The sequence below is a fragment of the Haliotis rufescens genome, unplaced genomic scaffold (assembly GCF_023055435.1).
Source record: "Haliotis rufescens isolate VD_foot unplaced genomic scaffold, xgHalRufe1.0.p SCAF_11, whole genome shotgun sequence".
Lineage (NCBI taxonomy): Eukaryota > Metazoa > Mollusca > Gastropoda > Lepetellida > Haliotidae > Haliotis > Haliotis rufescens.
The window spans coordinates 33490396-33510049 of NW_025963791.1; the positions used below are offsets into that span (position 1 = coordinate 33490396).

The 19654-nt window shown below is 39.7% G+C and overlaps 1 protein-coding gene across 3 annotated transcripts in view; it reads left to right on the forward strand.

The window, feature by feature from the left end:
• The window catches only part of LOC124151214 (protocadherin-16-like), a 56270-nt gene that overhangs the window by 31639 nt on the left and 4977 nt on the right, over nt 1–19654 (forward strand). For all 3 annotated transcript variants that reach the window (XM_048392635.1, XM_048392633.1, XM_048392634.1), the window contains 25 exons: nt 140–200; nt 671–745; nt 1167–1330; nt 1534–1584; nt 1815–1913; nt 3395–3484; nt 3840–3944; nt 5490–5553; nt 5918–5992; nt 6761–6924; nt 7139–7186; nt 7975–8064; nt 8623–8709; nt 10225–10347; nt 10843–10900; nt 11265–11336; nt 11893–12062; nt 12347–12394; nt 13412–13501; nt 14243–14329; nt 15485–15598; nt 16067–16139; nt 16935–17006; nt 17837–18015; nt 18664–18714. In XM_048392635.1, the coding sequence (XP_048248592.1) occupies nt 140–200; nt 671–745; nt 1167–1330; nt 1534–1584; nt 1815–1913; nt 3395–3484; nt 3840–3944; nt 5490–5553; nt 5918–5992; nt 6761–6924; nt 7139–7186; nt 7975–8064; nt 8623–8709; nt 10225–10347; nt 10843–10900; nt 11265–11336; nt 11893–12062; nt 12347–12394; nt 13412–13501; nt 14243–14329; nt 15485–15598; nt 16067–16139; nt 16935–17006; nt 17837–18015; nt 18664–18714 (2310 nt within the window). The remainder of the gene's footprint in view (nt 1–139; nt 201–670; nt 746–1166; nt 1331–1533; nt 1585–1814; nt 1914–3394; nt 3485–3839; nt 3945–5489; nt 5554–5917; nt 5993–6760; nt 6925–7138; nt 7187–7974; nt 8065–8622; nt 8710–10224; nt 10348–10842; nt 10901–11264; nt 11337–11892; nt 12063–12346; nt 12395–13411; nt 13502–14242; nt 14330–15484; nt 15599–16066; nt 16140–16934; nt 17007–17836; nt 18016–18663; nt 18715–19654) is intronic.

Consider the following 19654-nt stretch of genomic DNA (forward strand, 5'->3'; position numbering starts at 1 on the left):
TTTAAAATATACAATCAGATGCTTCCTCAATATTAATTTCATAATTTCCGTGCATATTAGTCTTTAAAGGAAAAACGATTTATCTAAATATCACTTGTTTGTTTTTGTTTCATAAAACATTGTTTCACATTTTGTACAGGATAATGGAAGTCCCTCGCTATCTACAATTGCAACGATCAGCATCAGACTGAGCAACTCAGGTAAAACAGTTGCCACTCTTACATACTTACATGTACGCAACTGTAGAAAATCTGGGATTTTTTTATTAAAGAAAGGATATATATTTGCCAAAGGAAGATTTGATTATTTATTTCCAGCACACATGGACACATAATGTCCAGCAAACAAGTTTTGTTCCTGGCAAGAAACGTTTCTTTAAAAGAAAATAGGGCATATTTTTTCAAAAACGTCAAAGTCCCCCAACAAATATCAATTGATTGGTCCCTTAATCAACGTCGTTTATACACGTGTAACCTGACAGCTTGATGTGTATGTTCTTTTTTAAATTCTACTATATGCTTGAATCTGAAACATTATAATTCAGGATATGTAAATATATTCTTCATCAACCTCTTCATGACTTAGAACAAGGGATAATAAGAAGCATCATTTGAGAATACGTATAAACGTGCTTCGATCTTGCACCTCTATTACGTCATTCTATTTTCAGCAATACCTGCCAATTCATCCTTGAGGTTCCAGCCGAATGTATACTCCACGTCAGTCCCGGAAAACAGTAATAGGGGTAGGGATGATGACGCTGTGCTAAAGCTATATATTTAAAAAAAAATAAAACATGTATTAAACTTTTCAGAGCTGCGTAATCAAATGTAACATTTTAGTGCTCAAATCTGAAACACATAGCATTGCTTTAATGTATAAACGCGATGCAGTTTCATGGCTAACTGTGATGCTGTGATGTGTGATGCTTCACTGCCTGAAACCTACCGACGGGCATGGAGTGCCGGATTTGAATAATTTTGACAGAAAGGCATCAGAAAGGACTCTTTTATAATCCTTTTTCGAGTCTCAAGCATATGTGTAACATAGAACACGCACTCACTCACTCTCGACTTGACCACTTGGTCTCTTCCGGAGTACTTGCATTATTGAGTATGAACGGTAGCATCTTCGCATTTTATAACTGGGAATGTATTGCCATCCAGGCTCTTTCCTGGTCCAGTTGGCACTGGTTGACGCTGACCAAAGACTAGGAGGCCTGGCCATGTCCCTTCGAGACCCCACAAACACGGTGTTTGCGAATGACTTCATCATTAACAACAATGTCACCTACATATCGCTAAGACTCAATCAAACATTGGATAGAGAAGTACGTATACATTAAATTATTTCCTTTTTATGTAAATAGAATAATTGTAAGGGTAAATCTATAAGCGTTTAAATACATGTACCAGTTTCGACTTTGTTTTAATTTAAGGTGTGCTTTTGATGACAAGTCAATCATGTCACTGATATATATTTGAAAAATGACAGCGTACTTCTGAAGTTAAAATCATGATTTCCATATTTCAGGTATTAACCAGCAAGACTGTGGTAGTCATTGCCGCCACCAAAACGCCACCAGTAAGTTAAATCTGAATGTATATATTAAAAGTCTTTCCACTTCAGCTGCATTATATACACAATTATTTCATTATTGTCTAAATAATATTCAATAAGAACAATTAATCGTTAGTACAATAGTTAACTTTGAAATAATATTATTTTTTTTATATGCTGCATTAGTACAAAATTGGTAATTGAATTATGACCAGATACAATATGCTTACATCGTGTTTTTATTCCACACACAGCTTATCAGCGCTACGTGCACGGTCAACATTCAAATTGTTGACGTCAATGACAATCGGCCCGTATTCGAGAGCCCTAGATACACAGCAACTGTACAGTCGGTATGTTGTGCAAAATGTATAATATTTATATGTTTACCCAAACGCTTGAATGAAAGGCATTGGCCCCGGTGAATGTAGTGGCAGAGAATGTCTCCGGTACCTCATGCTTCTTGCAAAACCAACTTCGATAAGGGCTTGTTGGTCAGGCTCTAAATGGGTATCATCGTACCTTGATGGTGTGGGGGCGGTCGGGTAGCCTAGTGGTTAAAGCGTTCGCTCGTCACGCCGAAGACCCGGGTTCGATTCCCGACATGGGTACAATGTGTGAAGCCCATTTCTGGTGTCCCCCGCCGTGATATTGCTGGAATATTGCTAAAAGCGGCGTAAAACCAAACTCACTCACTCACTCACTCACACTTGATGGTGTGAGTTATTGTTCATGCTCAGTTAGTGGTTTGCAGTCCGGATTGCAACATTATAACATTCAAAGCCTCAGTAAAGCTTTCAAAACGTTTATGGTACACATGCGGATGAGCTTTCCACATTTTCAACATATCAGTGACAACAAAATGTCCAATGCAATTCCCTATTGTGACTTTACCACACGTTCCCCTGTTTTTTAGGTATCCAATTGACTTGCTTTTGCATGTGTTTTTGACGGATGCCACCTGTGGAGCAGGATATGCTCAAAGTTTCGCGAACACCTGGTATCAAGTCTATTTGATGGTGATTCATGGACGCATGCTCATGATATAGTCCCGCAGTTATTTCTTATGAATATGGAAAGGATTTTGTCGCTTTTGTTTACAAGCCACCGTCATATGTGTGTTGATTGGATGCTGCTGAATGCGGCGTAAAGCAACAAACAAACACACATAGTGAGCACTTCTGGCTGGTTCATTGGTTGCTAGGATCTATTCTGCCCGGATTCGCCACTGAGGCGCTATAACGACGTCAATTCTAACCCAGGGGTACAGTTCACTTAAACCACGTGGTTTAACTGATATCGTAAGGGGTGGGGGTGGTGAAGGGGGATGGGGATGCAGTGTAAATATAAGCGACAAAACCCTTTCCATATTCATAAGACATATCTGTGTCGATTGTTCGAATTCAGACCACATAGTGATCATGTGTCCATGAATCACCTCTAAATAGTGGTAGGGACGGTCGGGTAGCCTAATGGTTAAAGCGTTCGCTCGTCACGCCGAAGACCCGGGTTCGATTCCCGACATGGGTACAATGTGTGAAACCCATTTCTGGTGTCCCCCGCCATGATATTGCTGGAATATTGCTAAAAGTGGCGTTTAACCATACTCACTCACTCACTCACTCACTAAATAGTGGTGATACCAGGTGATATCCACCTTAAACTTCACAACTAACGCATACACTTCAAAGAATGTTTTGTATATCATGTATATGTGCTAATTCAGAACTATTCAACGTTATCAACATATATATCGCTGCTGTAACGTGATTATATGTTTTGATGTTTTGTTGAGTAAGTTTATAATTAAAACAGTATATATAATTTACTACAGGGTATCCAAGTGGGCAGTATGGTGGCGGCAGTCAGCGCTACAGATAGCGACACCGGGAATGCTGGGCAGGTGTTCTATAGATTCACACAGGTATCCTATTGAATAATCTAATATGATATTTTACCTTTTGCACTTAATGTAAGATGAAAGAAAATCCTTCTTAACAACACACACACACACACATATATAAAAGTGTGTGTGTGTGTCTGTGTGTTTATGTCTCTGTGTGTCTGTCAGTGTATGTGTGTCTGTCTTTGTGTCTGTGCCTCTGTCTGTGTATGTCTGCCTGTCTGCCTGTCTGTCTGTCTATCTCTCTCTCTGTGTTAGTGTGTGTCTGTCTGTCTGTCTGTCTCTCTCTCTCTCTCTCTCTCTCTCTCTCTCTCTCTCTCTCTCTCTCTCTCTGTGGATTGTGTCGAGATTGAGTCTTGTTTTCATGCTATTTCAGAGATCTACCGAATTCAGTATCAACGTCAACACCGGCCTGATCACAACACAAGCCACACTTTCGCGCATTGCAAATACAGTCCAGACTATAGCAGTTCTTGCACAGGTACATTCCGGTTACACCTCTTTATTCAAACGACATTCATTACTATTAGTTTGATATCAATCACCAAAATCTAATTCTATTTTTCAACTTTACTCACAATAGAAAAACCACGTTTTATACAATCCCTTACATACCCACGTGGTTAAGGGCTACTGGGGTGGAAAACATTTTTTTCAATAGTGAATGAGATAGTGGATAGGATAGGGGATGAGGACTAGAAACGAAGAAGGGTGCGGAGGAGGAGATGGGCTAGCAATACCTTATCTAATATGTAACAGTAAGACGAGTTCTATGGATGAACAACTTCTTTATTACAATTAGTGCGACGTTTCGGTGTAGATCCTAACACCTTTATCACTTGCTTGATAAAGGTGTTAGGATCTACACCGAAACGTCGCACTAATTGTAATAAAGAAGTTGTTCATCCATAGAACTCGTCTTACTTCATCACTCCAACTTCTAAATGCCACTCAAAGAAGCAATATGTAACAATTCCTTATCAGATGTAATACACGGCTTAAGTCAGGAATACTATTTCTAAAACGGAAGGTGTTAATATATGTTTTTAAAATAATACAGAGGTGGTTTTCGAGGTTGGGGTCTTCAAGTGTGAATGACACGCTGTCGAGATGCAGGATCTTCATTGTGATTCGTCAATGATTTTTGGAGTATAGGTTCCTTGTCGCATTACAATAAAAGAAAAGATGTTCTATGGTTTCAGTGTCGTCATTTCAAAACGCCCAAATTCAAAACAAGTCCAATTCATCCCAGTTTGTTCTCCATATTCTTTCTAAGGTTCATGATAACTGTAGAGTATTTGATTACCATTACTTCAGAAGCTAATGGGATCGGTTGTTGCAGGATCTGTATGTAAGACACATGGCTAGTACTTAATCCTATATGATAGTGTGTCTATATCTGTTGAGGCAACATGTAAATGTAAGACACATGGTCAGTACTTAATCCTATATGATAGTATATCTATATATGTTGAGGCAACATGTAAATGTAAGACACATGGTCAGTACTTAATCCTATATGATAGTGTGTCTATATCTGTTCAGGCTATATGAAAATGAAATACACATGATCAGTAAATAATCTTATATGACATTGTGTGTAATTGTTAAGGCCAATGGAAATACTAAACGCTAGGAATTATCTTTTTATGATATTGTGTGTCCTTAACTTTTAATGCTAAATGTTTGATACATGATTATTAAATAAACTTATATGATTTTGTGTGCATATCTGTTAAGGCTAATGGTGAGAATATAAGTACAGAATCGTATTTAATATTGTGTTCATCTCTAATGATAAGAACATAATCTTACATGATATTGTTTTATATAATGTTTATGACAAGATCAATGAAACGAATATATACTTGATTCAGAATTTAACATTATCTTTTAAATATGGTTGTGAATTCAGATGACTAATACAAACTATAATGTTACATTGTCTCCACAGTCTATTGAGGTGATTGGTAACAATACATGATTAGTGACAATCTAAAATAATGTTGTTTCTATATCTGTTAAGGATAACGGTACTCCACCCTTGAGTGCCACGGCTATTGTGGACATTCAGGTAACGGGACAACCAGGTAAGAACATGACGCTATATACAAGTTCGAACATTCCAACCAAAGAACAATCTGGTAACAGTAGGAGAGGTAAAGTCAGCTTGGATCGCCGTTATATAACTGTTTACAGGCATATTTTATTTGAAATATAAAACGATAAATGAATAAATGTTGTTCTTGATACATGTTTACCCATTTTTTCAACATAGAAAAATGTGTTAAGTGCATTTTGGAATCCTGAACCTATTATTTGCATGTGTAAATTAATAGCTGTAGCAAATGCCTACTGGTAAGATGTTCATTTACAAAAATAAACAACTTATATTCCTATTACTAATCTGCTTTTACTAGGTTTAGTCAGGTCATGTTCACTCATCTGTTACAGATGACACAGGCAACACAGGTCCCGTGTTTGACAGATCCCAAGTCAACGTCATCGTCCGGGAAAATTTGCCTGCCAGTAAGCTTTGTTATGTTATGAGTACATCTTGATCAAAGTCATTAACAACGCTTGTTTGATATATAAGCAACCAGGTATCCCCTTTTCTGGCTGACATTATACAATGTGACCCAGATATATCGTATATATATGGTGTAGCTACTTGATAGTGAAAACATCGACCATGTGGAATGCCCATTATGACTTAGTCCTGCTCCTCGTGAAGCTCGAGCTCCTGGTTAGAATTGATTTTCAGCATACCATGCTTGTCGTAAGAGACAAGGATCGGAATCGGGTTGGTTGACTCGTTGACTTGGTTGATGCATGTCATCGTATCCCAATTGCGTAGATCAATGCTCATAATGTCAGTCACTGGATTATCTGGTCCATTCTCTGTTATTTACAGACCGCCGTCATTAACTGGAATATTGCTGAGGGCGGCGTCAAACAGCATACTTAGCCCTGCAGCTGCTGCTGAATAGAGTAGACATCTGTCACTTCAACATAAAGCCACCTTTCATTTTCGGTGGTTGTCCTTATAAGCATCGATTAATATAACGAGTAAATGATTCCAGTTTAGCACTTCTTTGAATATCATTTTCAAATTTGACGCATCGTTGTGTACTACATAGATCTACCCACTTGTTTGTCTAATCCAGACTTGATTACTGACAGGCCGACACGCCTTTCACCCACCGACTCAGGTGACGGTGATTAACGGGTCTGGATAAAACAAGTTTCACAACAGTTTCACAGCTTTAAATATCAATTAATGTGTCTCCCTTTCAGATACAGTCGTAACCACATTAACAGCTCGCTATTCCAATGCTGGTCAAAGCATCTCATTCATAATGGAAGATGACTACAATTCACTCTTCACGTTACAACCAACTCTTACCAACACTGGAAGTAGAATTGCCATAGTGGCAAACGGACCTTTCGACAGAGAAATTGTGAGTAGGCTGTTACATTTTGTGCTGGAATTATTGTGGGTAAACGTTTACATAATAATACTTTTATATATGGATAATAAACACGCATCATTCAGTTATGTGATAATGATAGAAGTATGTATTTGTTAAATACATTTGCATTTTATTTAATCAATTAACCAAAATACAACCAACTTTCTTACAGTAACTTTGCGCTTGTACATTGTTGTTTCAGTCTCCACGATACCTCTTGAAAGTTATTGCCATGGGTGGACGTCAAGAGGTAATAACTAAAAATATATAGGTTAGATACAGAGAACATCCCACTTGTAACAGCTTGAGGTGGTGAGGTGAAATGGGGTTTAACGTCGCGTCCAAGATTATTGCACTTATATAGCGACGTGCATGTACGTGTGTGTGTGTTTGTGTGGCTGCCTGTACTGTTCCGGACTGATGCCGATTTATAGTGCTAGCTCACTGAGGTACCATGCCGCAGTTTAACATGAATACCCCACTCAGACACAGTATACTGATTCCGAACCGACCAGTCCTTGTTTAAGCCCCTTTAATGCCGAGCGCTAGGCAGGGTAACAACAAGTACCATCTTTTAACGTCTTTTGGTATGACGCGGCCGGGGATCGAACCCCGGACCTTCCGCTCTCCGGTCGGACGCTCTACCACTAGACCACGGAGGCGGTCCCAGTAGTAGTAGTAGTAGTAGTAGTAGTAGTAGTAGTAGTAGTAGTAGTAGTAGTAGTAGTAGTTTGATTTAGAGCGAACTTGAGTATAAAAAGGGTCTATATGCGCATAGGGTGGTGGCCCTGTATCCGTGGCCCTGTGAGACTCTTAGCCGTGCCAGGATCCGCTGATCATTGATTCGGTTCCCGATTATGATCCTTGAGCAAAATCAGTGTCCATGGGTTTCACCAAAGTGGTAAACATCTACGATCTTCGTCTCCGAAGTTTTCTTCCACCATCAAGTTAACACTCAACTTAACCACTGTTCAAATACATTACTAACTTACTCTATATCGAGATGTCAATCAACTTCCTTTGTTCGACTTTGTCTAGGCCACCGCTACAGTGACAGTTGGGGTGCAAGACGTTAACGACAACGCCCCTGTTTTCAGCCAACAACTGTACATTACCTCTATTCCAGCTGTAAGTTTGGTCTCTCTCTCTTTAGACTTTGTGATGACTGTTTGCGTTGCGACATCTTCATTGTAATGCGCTGTAACGGATGCAAAGTAATGTGATGAATCTATTTTGAAATTGTGTAGCCTCTGTATCTCCATATTAACAGAACTTCAGTTTTGCTGGGGAAAAAAATGAGTTTCAAAAACATTTATGCATACTTATCACAAAGTTAGCTTCACTGGAGGCAATTACAAATCAACGGAATAGAAATATATTCAGCTGCAGATCAACCTGTACTGACAGTCTAACGTTGCCTTTCGTTCAAAGTCCCGTTATTCCAGACCCCTCAAGTCCTGAAACTCGACATTTGGCGAGTATTGTTGTGAGAGCATAAACCTAACAGAGGAACTTCCGAAAATACTCTTGGGGACAAATGCCTCAGGTTTCTTAATGATTGGTCCATAAGGGAATGTACAAAGTATCCATGTCCTTTAATCCGGATATGAATTATTTGGAACGCATGTACATTTCACTGTCCAGATTAACGATGTGTCACTGTATAAAGATGTTGTGTTGGTACAGAGTACCCCAGTCAGCAGTATCATCCTCCAGACCCAGGCGACGGATGCTGACATTGGCAACAATGGACAAGTTACTTACCGGAAACAAGTAATGCTTAGTACATATTTAATAAGAAGGCGATCATGAAATTTAAATGTTAACACCAAGTATTAGAACAAAGAAAAGTTTTGACAACAAACATCCTATGCAAGAACGTTAATGTCTGTAAAGCATAACACCAAAACATATTGGATGGTTTGCCCGTGCCGCACTCAGTAGCGCCACACACGTGCGAAAGGTGTTATTGCTGATTTTGACACTTTCAAGGAGATCGATTTATCTCTGTAGATCATTATTTCTGTCGATCATCCCGATTCTGCTTATCATACAGTTATGATTTTATTCACAGTGTGTATGAATTAGCAATGCGGCGTCTGCAACGCGCGGAGCTTCTACGGGATATTGGCATGCTGGAAACTGGCAAAAGTCAACGTACAGTGGCCAACACGTTCAGGGTTTCACAGTCTGTGACAGGCGTGGTCGTGTCTGGCGACATCGAAATGAACGTCAAGCCAATGTCAAGTTGATGCCAGATTTGGCGGTGGAAGATTATGGTGTGGGGTGGCATCACTATGAGTGACCGTATACTCCAAATTGTGCAAGGAAGGGTGACTGGATTGTACTGTCGGGACAACATACTGACACCTTTTGTTGTCCCGTTGTCTTTCAGGACAACAACGCTCGTGCTCACTGTGCACGAATTGTCAATGCTCGCCTCCAGCAGCCCAACATCCATTGAATACCATAGCCAGCAATTAGCCCAGATCTTTCCCTTATTGAACACGTCTGGGACATGATAGGCCGCCGACCACGTTCGCTGAACTTGGCTTGGCACTGTAAAAGGAGTGGTTCAGAGTCCCTAACTCGCCATTGCGAGACAAATACGGCAATATGCAGTATGCCTCGTCGAGTGAATGAATGTTTAACAAATCGTAGCGGCAGTATGATCCAAACACGTCAACTTTGAAATTCCCCATCTAACCCACATCGTCCTTCAAGATCGTTGGCTGTAATAACATCGACTGTCATACTTCACTTCCGGTTGTAATGTGTTCCTAATTCGTTCATTATTATCATGCAACTATTACTAGAATCTAGTATACCCTACAAGATATTTTCTATTATCTCCTCCTCTTTTTGAAGAGTATATTTACACCCATGCATAGCTCGCGGAGTAACCAGAAAAGATGTTGATTCTTGTTTATTTCCATTCTTGGGCATTGATTTGTATTGGCAGAACAAATGGAATCTTAAAGCGTCAAGATATTCATATATCACTTTTTCTGAACCAGCATAACGTTGTGATTGAAATTACTACCATGTGAATACGACGCTGAAATGCATGTACTCTTATTTTAAACATACACGTATGATTTATAGCATATGTAATAATATCCCTAATGTTTCTTAAGATTGGTAAATTTATTTAAAATGTGTTTTTATATTACTATTATTAAAGCGTAGAAAATTTCATGCATCAATAATTTGAATGCTCAAACCAACTCATCAGCAAGTCTTTTGCCTGATATTACAAAACGTCACATGTCACGTGTTGTTCTCCAGACAAACACAGCCCAAGATTTGTCAGGGTCCTTCCAAGTAGAGAGCTCCACTGGTCGTGTCATCATCGTGGCCTCGCTTGCTAACCTGGCGGGGAGGACTGTCAACTTCTCCGTCATAGCAACTGTGAGTACTACATACACACTTGCACAGAACACCGCCCCAACATAGATGTTCTGCCCCTTGTGTCTTTTGATTTATCAGAACTCGTTGACTATGTGACGTGTTTTTTGTTGCTTTTACCTTAATCGAGTTCTGTCGTATTTAATGGCAATGATTTGATGACTTTAATCAACGAGTGCTGACATATTTGATGTTAATCTTTCTACAGCTTTAAGGGACGAGGGCAGACATATTTGACGTCAAAGATTGTATGGCTTTAGTCGACGGGGGCTGCTATTTTCTGGTTAACAAAGATTTAAAATGGGAAACCGCAACTATTTCTGTGATCATTCAATGATGATGAAATAGTTTAAGCTCTTTGTTATCTCTTGTCTAATTTTGGAAGTAGTCCCCAATGAAATCCCTGCCAATCAATGAACTACAGAAGACTTGGCAACCATTGATATTTTAGGACATCTGGACACAATCACTTGAATGATGTTGTATTATTATTGCCAGGACGATGGGACCCCAGCCCAACTGTCGACAACCAATGTGACGATCAGAGTCATCAGTGGTGCGTATACTGTTGATAAACTCAATTATTTATAAAACATACTGTTTATCTTTTATCATTACCAGAAACAGTTTTTACGGTATCTGTAGTTAAGACGACAATAAATCAAAAGAAACACTTGCAAAGGGATAGTCAATTGTTCACCTAAAAAAACAGGAACATAAAGAATAAAGAATTCATCGGATTGCATTTTTTGTCAGTGACGCGAATTTTGGAATTTATCTCCCTGTCTTCCATAAAACGTGTTGAAAGCCTTATTAAGGCCTTGGTTAAAACGTTAACAAATTGAGATTAAAAGTTCGTTCATTCTGCACAAGAGAAAAGGCAATTGAATCATTATAATGTTTTTATAACTCTGTTCAAGATGGTGACAACCAAAGTCCAGTCATTCAAGGAGTTCCGACAACCATCAGGGTCCCTGAAAACACCCCGACAGGTCAGTTGTACGCCTTCTGAAGCTCCGTTGCTGGACAAACAACGATTCTTTAAATGAACTATGTATGGGGTTCACGCCGCTTTCAGCAATATTCCAGCAATATCACGGCGGGGGACACCAGAAAATGGCTTCACACATAGTACCCATGTGGAGAATCGAACCAGGGCCTTCTAAGTGACGAGCAAAAGCTTTAACCACTAGGCTACCCCATCGCCTGTGCAGTAATAAGGCGATGATTGTGATTACTGATATATCGAATACAGTGATATTGAAAATATATTTATAAAAATGTATGGTTGCATAGTGGTTTAAGCGTTCGCTCGTCATTGGAACTATTTGTGAACCTTTAGATGTTGTGGCAGAAATATAATTTAACTAAAAGCAGTGTAAAATACCATGTAACTGACTCAGGCAATATGACCTGCAAAATATTGTTCAAATGTAGATTGTATGAACATTGTTAACCGAATTGGCGTATAAAAAAAAATACAACATAAACAAATTTATCGAACGATACATATATATTTATTCCATGTCCTCTGTTTGTCTTCTACAGGGACCATTCTCATGCTTGTCCTGACCTCTGACCTCGATGGCCCTAACAGGGTGACCTTGTCTTTGCCTGACCGAGAGTCATTCGATACCGTCCAAATTGGGGGTTCAATCAACAACGAAACAGCTACCCTGACCAGGATAACCCTGAATACATTCCTCAATCGGGAACTTGTAAGTTCATGCCACATTTCATATTTGATAACAATATACTGCCTGTTTGTAAATGGAACCGTTTTTTCTTTAGTTATTAATTTGTTTTAGTCCATATTTGTTAATGGTACAGCACAATTGATGTACCTGTTAAAGGAAAATATATTAAAAGGTATTTACTGGTAGCATTTGAAAATAATGACGAGTGATAATTGATTCAGTCACTGATTCCATTGATAAACTATATGAGCCGAACCATGATGCAATCCCTGAACCAGGTTAGACATGGGATGTTCCTATTGCAGGAGGCGACTAAGGTGTTTAGGATCGTTGCCTCTGACGGACAAAACTCAGTAAGTATCCTTTTACACTCCACTGGTTATTCTATGAAGTTCCATCCTACTTGGTGCACAGAATTAAACGATCTGTTCTAACCAATAAGATGTGGGCGATAAATGGGTTCGGGTGGTCAGACTCGCTGACTTAGTAGATGCATGTCATCGTATCCCAATTGCGTGGATCGATGCTCATGATATTAATCACTGGATTGCCTGATCAAGAATCAAACAAACAAACAAACAAAACAAATCTGATCCGGATGACCCTACCGGAACAGTTGTGTCTGTAATCAAAACGTCTCACTGTCCAGAAATACAACTTGGTAAGGTGGACAGATAACATAGGTATGACATGTAGGAGTCAGTCACAACTAGGGATGGCCTTTGGGAGCATAACTGTAAAATGCAATAGCATTTTAATATTTACAATAGCATTTTAATAATTACAATAGCATTTTAATATTTTACAATAGCATTTTAATATTTACAATAGCATTTTAATATTTACAATAGCATTTTAAAAACGCCATAGCGGAGCGTGTGCATCAGTTGTATTGCGAAGTTATGGTAACCTTTCTATAATGTGCATCCCCTGGTACTATTCGAAATGATGGCAGTGCCGCTGTAAGGCGTCAGGCAACAACACATACTATCTTCTGCAAATTGGGTGAATGGCGGGTGCTACTGGTAGTGTAGGACATGCTTACCCTTTTCGCGAATACCTGGTGTCGTCACCGATGTTCCGTAATCCAATCATATAATTTTCCCCTCTTTGTTTCCTTCTTGAGTTGACTCTGATTATAGATATATGTCAGTTTGCAATAACTATGGACACCCACGTATCTGTTTAAAGTAATTTATAAAGGTCATTATATGTTATATATTGTAGTACATGTACCGACAAGATCGAAGGTCTAGAGTGGTATCGATGTCAACTATTGATACATGTACAATTGCAACATTTCTTGTATCACCCGTTACTACTCATCCCTTTTCCTATTCACCGTTAATATCTGTGCTTCTCTGTTGAAGGTCACGTCAACAGTGACAATCGTCATCGAGGACGTCAACGACAACACCCCCACCTTCACGTCATCGTCCTACTCTTCTACCTTATCCACAGTAAGTCGCAGTTCGTATCGCTGGGTTTCAAAGGGGCAACCTTTTGCGCGTAAGGATGGTTGTAGTAACCCTTGATTCTGGTCGGAGGTTCAGGGGACATAATTTAGATAGTTGGCTAAAAATGGGCAACAGAGACTGTGAACTAATTTGAGAAAACGACATGTTGTTTATGATTATTTTCAATTCTTATACAAAATTATACATTTTTACCCCCAATGCGCACAATACCGACTTGACATATTTGGATGCGAACACGTATACTCAGATGGTCAAATAAACGACTGTTAAAGTAGTTTAGTCCTTCTCATCAAAACTGCAATTGAGTTTCCTTTTTACTAGAACTATGAAATGATGAAGTTTCTTTTTCCGCAATATTTCTTATATTTATCTTTCAATCGAAAATATTAGCTTTCTTGGAATTTATGAAATAAAATGTCCATGATCCAGTTTAGGATAATATATGCAGCGTTTTGTTATTTAGTTAGTCAAAATGTTTATAATGTTGTGTTTGATCGTGGGTTCGAATCCTGTTCGACCCGACTAAACTTTCTGGTTTGTCAATATCTTACCGGGATTACGGGTATTTACGAAAGTGGTAAACGTCTGAGACCTGCATCACTTCGGGCTTTCCTCCCACATTAAGTTGACAAAATGAGATATAACTGGAATATTCTTCAAAGCGCTGTTAAATCCAACTCACTCATTTTAATGAAAGTAAAACAGGGCTGGTACATGTTTCAGTCCATGGGTGTCGGAAATTCCGTGCTGACCGTGTCTGCGACTGACCCTGACCAGCGGGAAAACGGCACTGTCCAGTACTCTATCCAGGTAAGTCACACAGGGAGGGCATAACGGCACTGTCCAGTACTCTGTCCAGGTAAGTCACACAGGGAGGGCATAACGGCACTGTCCAGTATTCTATCCAGGTAAGTCACACACGGAGGGCATAACGGCACTGTCCAGTACTCTATCCAGGTAAGTCACACGGGGAGGGGATAACGGCACTGTCCAGTACTCTATCCAGGTTAGTCACACAGGGAGGGCATAACGGCACTGTCCAGTACTCTATCCAGGTTAGTCACACAGGGAGGGCATAACGGCACTGTCCAGTACTCTATCCAGGTTAGTCACACAGGGAGGGCATAACGGCACTGTCCAGTACTATATCCAGGTTAGTCACACAGGGAGGGGATAACGGCACTGTCCAGTACTATATCCAGGTAAGTCACACAGAGAGGGCATAACGGCACTGTCCAGTACTATATCCAGGTTAGTCACACAGGGAGGGGATAACGGCACTGTCCAGTACTCTATCCAGGTAAGTCACACAGGGAGCTCCGAGGGCATTGGCCATTGGTCGTTGATACGACAGGTGCGTACGTTCTGAACGACATTTATTACATCTTGGATCAAGTCGTGTGACCACATCATGTTGCTCGATAAATAACAAAAGTTTCCACTGTACACATACTATGTTTATTCATCATACATATCATAAATAAAAATTTGTTTCTTGGAATATGTTTTGAACATTCGTTAAAAGACGGATTTCCTCACTCTAGTCATCGCATTTTATTACCCGTGAACACCCATGTAGAATAGGCCTTCAGTAACCAATGCTTGCAGTAAAAGGCGATTATACTTGTCGTAAGAGGCGACTAACGGGATCGGGTGGTCAGGCTCGCTGACTTGGCTGATGCATGTCATCGTATCCCAATTGCATGGATCGATGCTCATGACACCAATCACTGGATTGTCTGGTCCAGACTCGATTATTTCGAGACCGCCGTCATATATATAGCTGGAATTTTGCTGAGTGCGGCGTTAAAAAACAAACAAACAATCAAAACAAACATCGAATTTTATACACATTATATATCCACTTCAAAGGCTATATCTCATTCGCAAAGGTAAATCTCATTCGCGAAATTAAAAAATATGTATAATTATGATATAATGAGTGAACGCTTGTTTATGTTTCAGTCGTCGACAGCACCTGGATACTTCAGCGTCAATCAAAACACAGGAGTTATCCTTGTCACCAACTCCTTGACCTCTCTGGACGGTCAGACGGTCACTCTCAGGGTGGAGGCGAGAGTATGTACTGTCAAGACCAAGCCTTGATTATTGAATCATTTTCATAATGTTTGTCCTGAAGTGAATACAAAACACATGATGCGATTCATTCAAAACATTGGTAGTTTAAATCACTTTTGTCCTTACCTTATTAACGAAGGCTATATAACGACATCAACAGCAAATCAGCCTTGACAACATTGATATTGATTATCTTACATCCCGCATGTTATCTTATTGACTATGAAAAAATTCAAAACAATAAAATAACTTAATCTGGACTGAAATAATAGGAACGGATACAAATGCACAGTATCATATATCAGTTATTTAGGAGTGACTGTTCTCATTAGTTGAAGATTGTAACTGAATAATCATAAGCATGTTGTAAATATATGAATAGCAAAATTTGAAGAAGTATATTTTTAGGCCTAAAAGTAAACGTAGATCTACAGGAGGCTGTTAAACCAATGTCGTGTATTGTTTCAGGACAGAGGTTTGCCTCTTTCCCTGAATGCGTCGGTCCTGGTGAGATTGAGGATACAGTCTAGTCCAGTAACAGGTAATAAGCATTATCATAATCATCATCATCATCATCATGAACAAAATATTAATTAAAGTGTTACCAATATGAGCAATTGCTATCCACGCTAAACTGTTTTCGTTCCACGAATTAATAAAATTTTGTTACATACACACGAGGGTACCCAATTATTTATTTCACATTTACAAGCATATAATGTAAATATTATATATGTAGTATATGTACATTGGCATGTTAACCCTTTACAAGGCAAAGTTTACATGTTGTGAAGGGTGTGTTGTGCATACTTGTATTAATTTTATCGTTGATGTTGGTCATCATTTGATATTCAATGAACACTCTTCCTCGCGGATGTTCAGAGACGGTGTCGTTGTGACAGTAAAGAAAGCCCGATTCGTCTAAGCTTGTCAGATTGTCAGCTGAGTGAGTGAGCATGGTTTTACGCCGCTTTAAGCAATATTCCAGCAATATCACGGCGGGGGACACCAGAAGTGGGCTTCACACATTGTACCCATGTCGAGAATCAAACCCGGGTCTTCGGCGTGACGAGCTAATGCTTTATTCGCTTGGCTACCAGACCGCCCAAATAGTCAGTTGATCTGTTTTGTGGGTTTTATAAACGTGCTGTTGGACACTGCAAACGCCCATATAACTGAAATATTGTTCAACACTGAGAACTTAACCAAACTCACGATTTCACTTGTGTTGGCAGACTTGTTAAAAGATGAGCGAAGAGCGTCAGATACGGGATCGGTTTATTAGGCGTATTTCCATAACATGTTGTACAATTCTAGAAATGCGTGTATGTTATAGTTGAAGACAACGTGGCACCGACGTTCCCTCAGCAGGTCATGACCTTCACCGTCAGAGAAAACAATATCAACGGTGAGTGTGTACTATCTTTGGTCTCTATCCTCATTGAGGAAACGGAAAAATACAGTGATACAATGTTCGTGTAACTTTAAAACACAGCGTTGTGGCACACGTTTTGTTTTCGTTGTCCAAAGTCGTGATATAATGTCCATGCATCGTTATTCTGTGTGACAACGTTGCGGGTCAACGTTGAGATACGCCATTTTCACGTCGTTATAACGTTGCGGGAAGGTGGTTTACGTTGTATAACGCTGTTTTTTACGTTGGGAACGTTGTATTGTACGTTGTGGCAACGTTATGAAATTAAGTCCATGCAACCATATTCTGTGAACTACTACCATGAATGGTGTCACAACCACGCTACCTAACGTTGTGCTAGAAGGTTGAAATACGCTATGACAACTGTATCTCATTATGTCCCTGCAGGATTTGTTAGTCAGGAAATCTTCTTATCCGGACGGACCCGGGAAGATCCGGGTTAGAATAGGTCTTCAGCAACCCATGCTTGCCGTAAAAGGCGATTATACTTGTCGTCAGGGGCGACCAACGGGATCGGGTGGTCAGGCTCGCTGACTTGGTTGATGCATGTCACCGTATACCAATTGCGTGTATCAATGCTCATGATGTCAATCATTAGTTTGTCTGGTCCAGACTCCACTATTTCCAGACCGCCGTCATATAGCTGGAATATTGCTTAGTACGCGTTTAACAACCCACAAACACAACTACCGGAACAGTTGTGTCTGTATTCAAAAAGTCTCACTGTCCAGAAATACAACTTGGTAAGGTAGACAGATAACCCATTGTTATGATTTAAATGCCAGCGTATTTTGTTTTCTAAGGGAGCTACATAGGCTCTATTCGATCCTTTGACGCTGATGGCCCAGAGGAAGTGACCATGCGCATTGCGGGCGACACTGCTTTCAATGGCGGCTACCTTGTTAGATCCCTTCTGTCTCAGACCGGGGATAACTCTTTGATATATTACCTGGGCATCAACACCGTGTTTGATCGAGAGAGGGTAATTATAATTATCTTTTCTTCTGGACAGAAAAAATTAAGACATTGTGAGATTATTTTTTAGCATATCAGTTAAAGAGGATATTATATTCTTGTTCTGTATAGTTTCGACCCGTGAAGATTCCGGGGTAGAATAGGTCTTCAGCAACCCATGCTGGCCGTAAAAGGTGATTATGCTTGTCGTAAAAGGCGACTAACGAGATCGGGTGGTCAGGCTCGTTGACTTGGTTGATGCATGTCATCGATCCCAATTGCGTGGATCGATGCTCATGATATCAATCACTGGATTGTCTGGTCCAGACTCGATTATTTACAGACCACCGTCATATAGCTGGAATATTGCTGAGTGCGGCGTTAAACAACAAACCATCCATCCATCCATCCTGTATTGTTTCACTGGGCTACTGACTTTGACATAAGAATGTCTCACCTAAGGTAACGATGATGTAATCACATCCATTTCACGATAGAATAATTTATCATGCGTTATGGATAATTTTAAAGTCATGTTTTACGTTTGGAAATAAGTTTATTATCACACTGATATATTGATTTTGGCAGGAACCATGTCTTAAATTAACTTGAGAACAGCTTAAAAATCTTGTCAAAATGAAACCGTACGATATGACCTATCATTTCATCTTTGCAGGACCCTGAGAATAACACTGTCCTGCTGATTGCCAGCGACGGGTTGGCTGAGGTAAAGACTGTCTGTCTGTCCGTGTATTAGTATGCCTGTCTGTCCGTGTATTTGTATGCCTGTCTGTCCGTGTATTTGTATGCCTGTCTGTTCGTATGTTTGCCTGTGTGGTCGCATATTTACCCGGTCATATGTTTGGGGGTTTTAATCTCTTACAAGTATCAGAAATAATCCATACACTTGGAAATGTCGACATTTCTATATTACATCTGGAAACATGTTAAGCACCACTGACTTTTTTATTTGGAAGAATAAAGGAAGGGATGCTTAATTATTCTCAGGTGTATATATGAATGTTCTCATTGCATGTTCCAAAATTGCAAATTGAAATACATCCATACCTAAGCACTCAGTCATAAGAAATAGACTCCCAAATAGAAATTTATATGTTTGTTTTATTATTTCAAGACCTATCGATGCTCATGATATTAATCACTGGATTGTCTGGTCCAGACTCGATTATTTACAGACCGCCGTCATATAGCTGGAATATTGCTGAGTGCGACGTTAAACAACAAACAAACAAAAAACAAAAACAAAAATATTTCAAGACCTATACCTGTGCTGAGGTGAACAGGGGGTTAACGTCTCCTTCGAGATTATTGCACTTATATTGCAATGTGCACGTGCATGCATAGTTTTATAGTTTTATAGTGAGATACCATGCCGCAGTTTTACACGGATCACACCAGACAGACACAGTATACTGACTCCGAGCCGACCAGTCCTTGTTTTAGTCCCTTAATGCCGAGCGCCAGTCAGGGCAACAAGACGTACCATCTTATAAGGTATTTTGGTATGGCGCTGCCAGGAATCGAACTATGGTTCAGTAAAGTACGGTTATAACGAACTCAAATCGACTACTAATTTTAGTTCGTTATAACCGTAGTTCGTTATAAGCATACATACAGTATAACAACAGCATATAGTCGGGACCAAA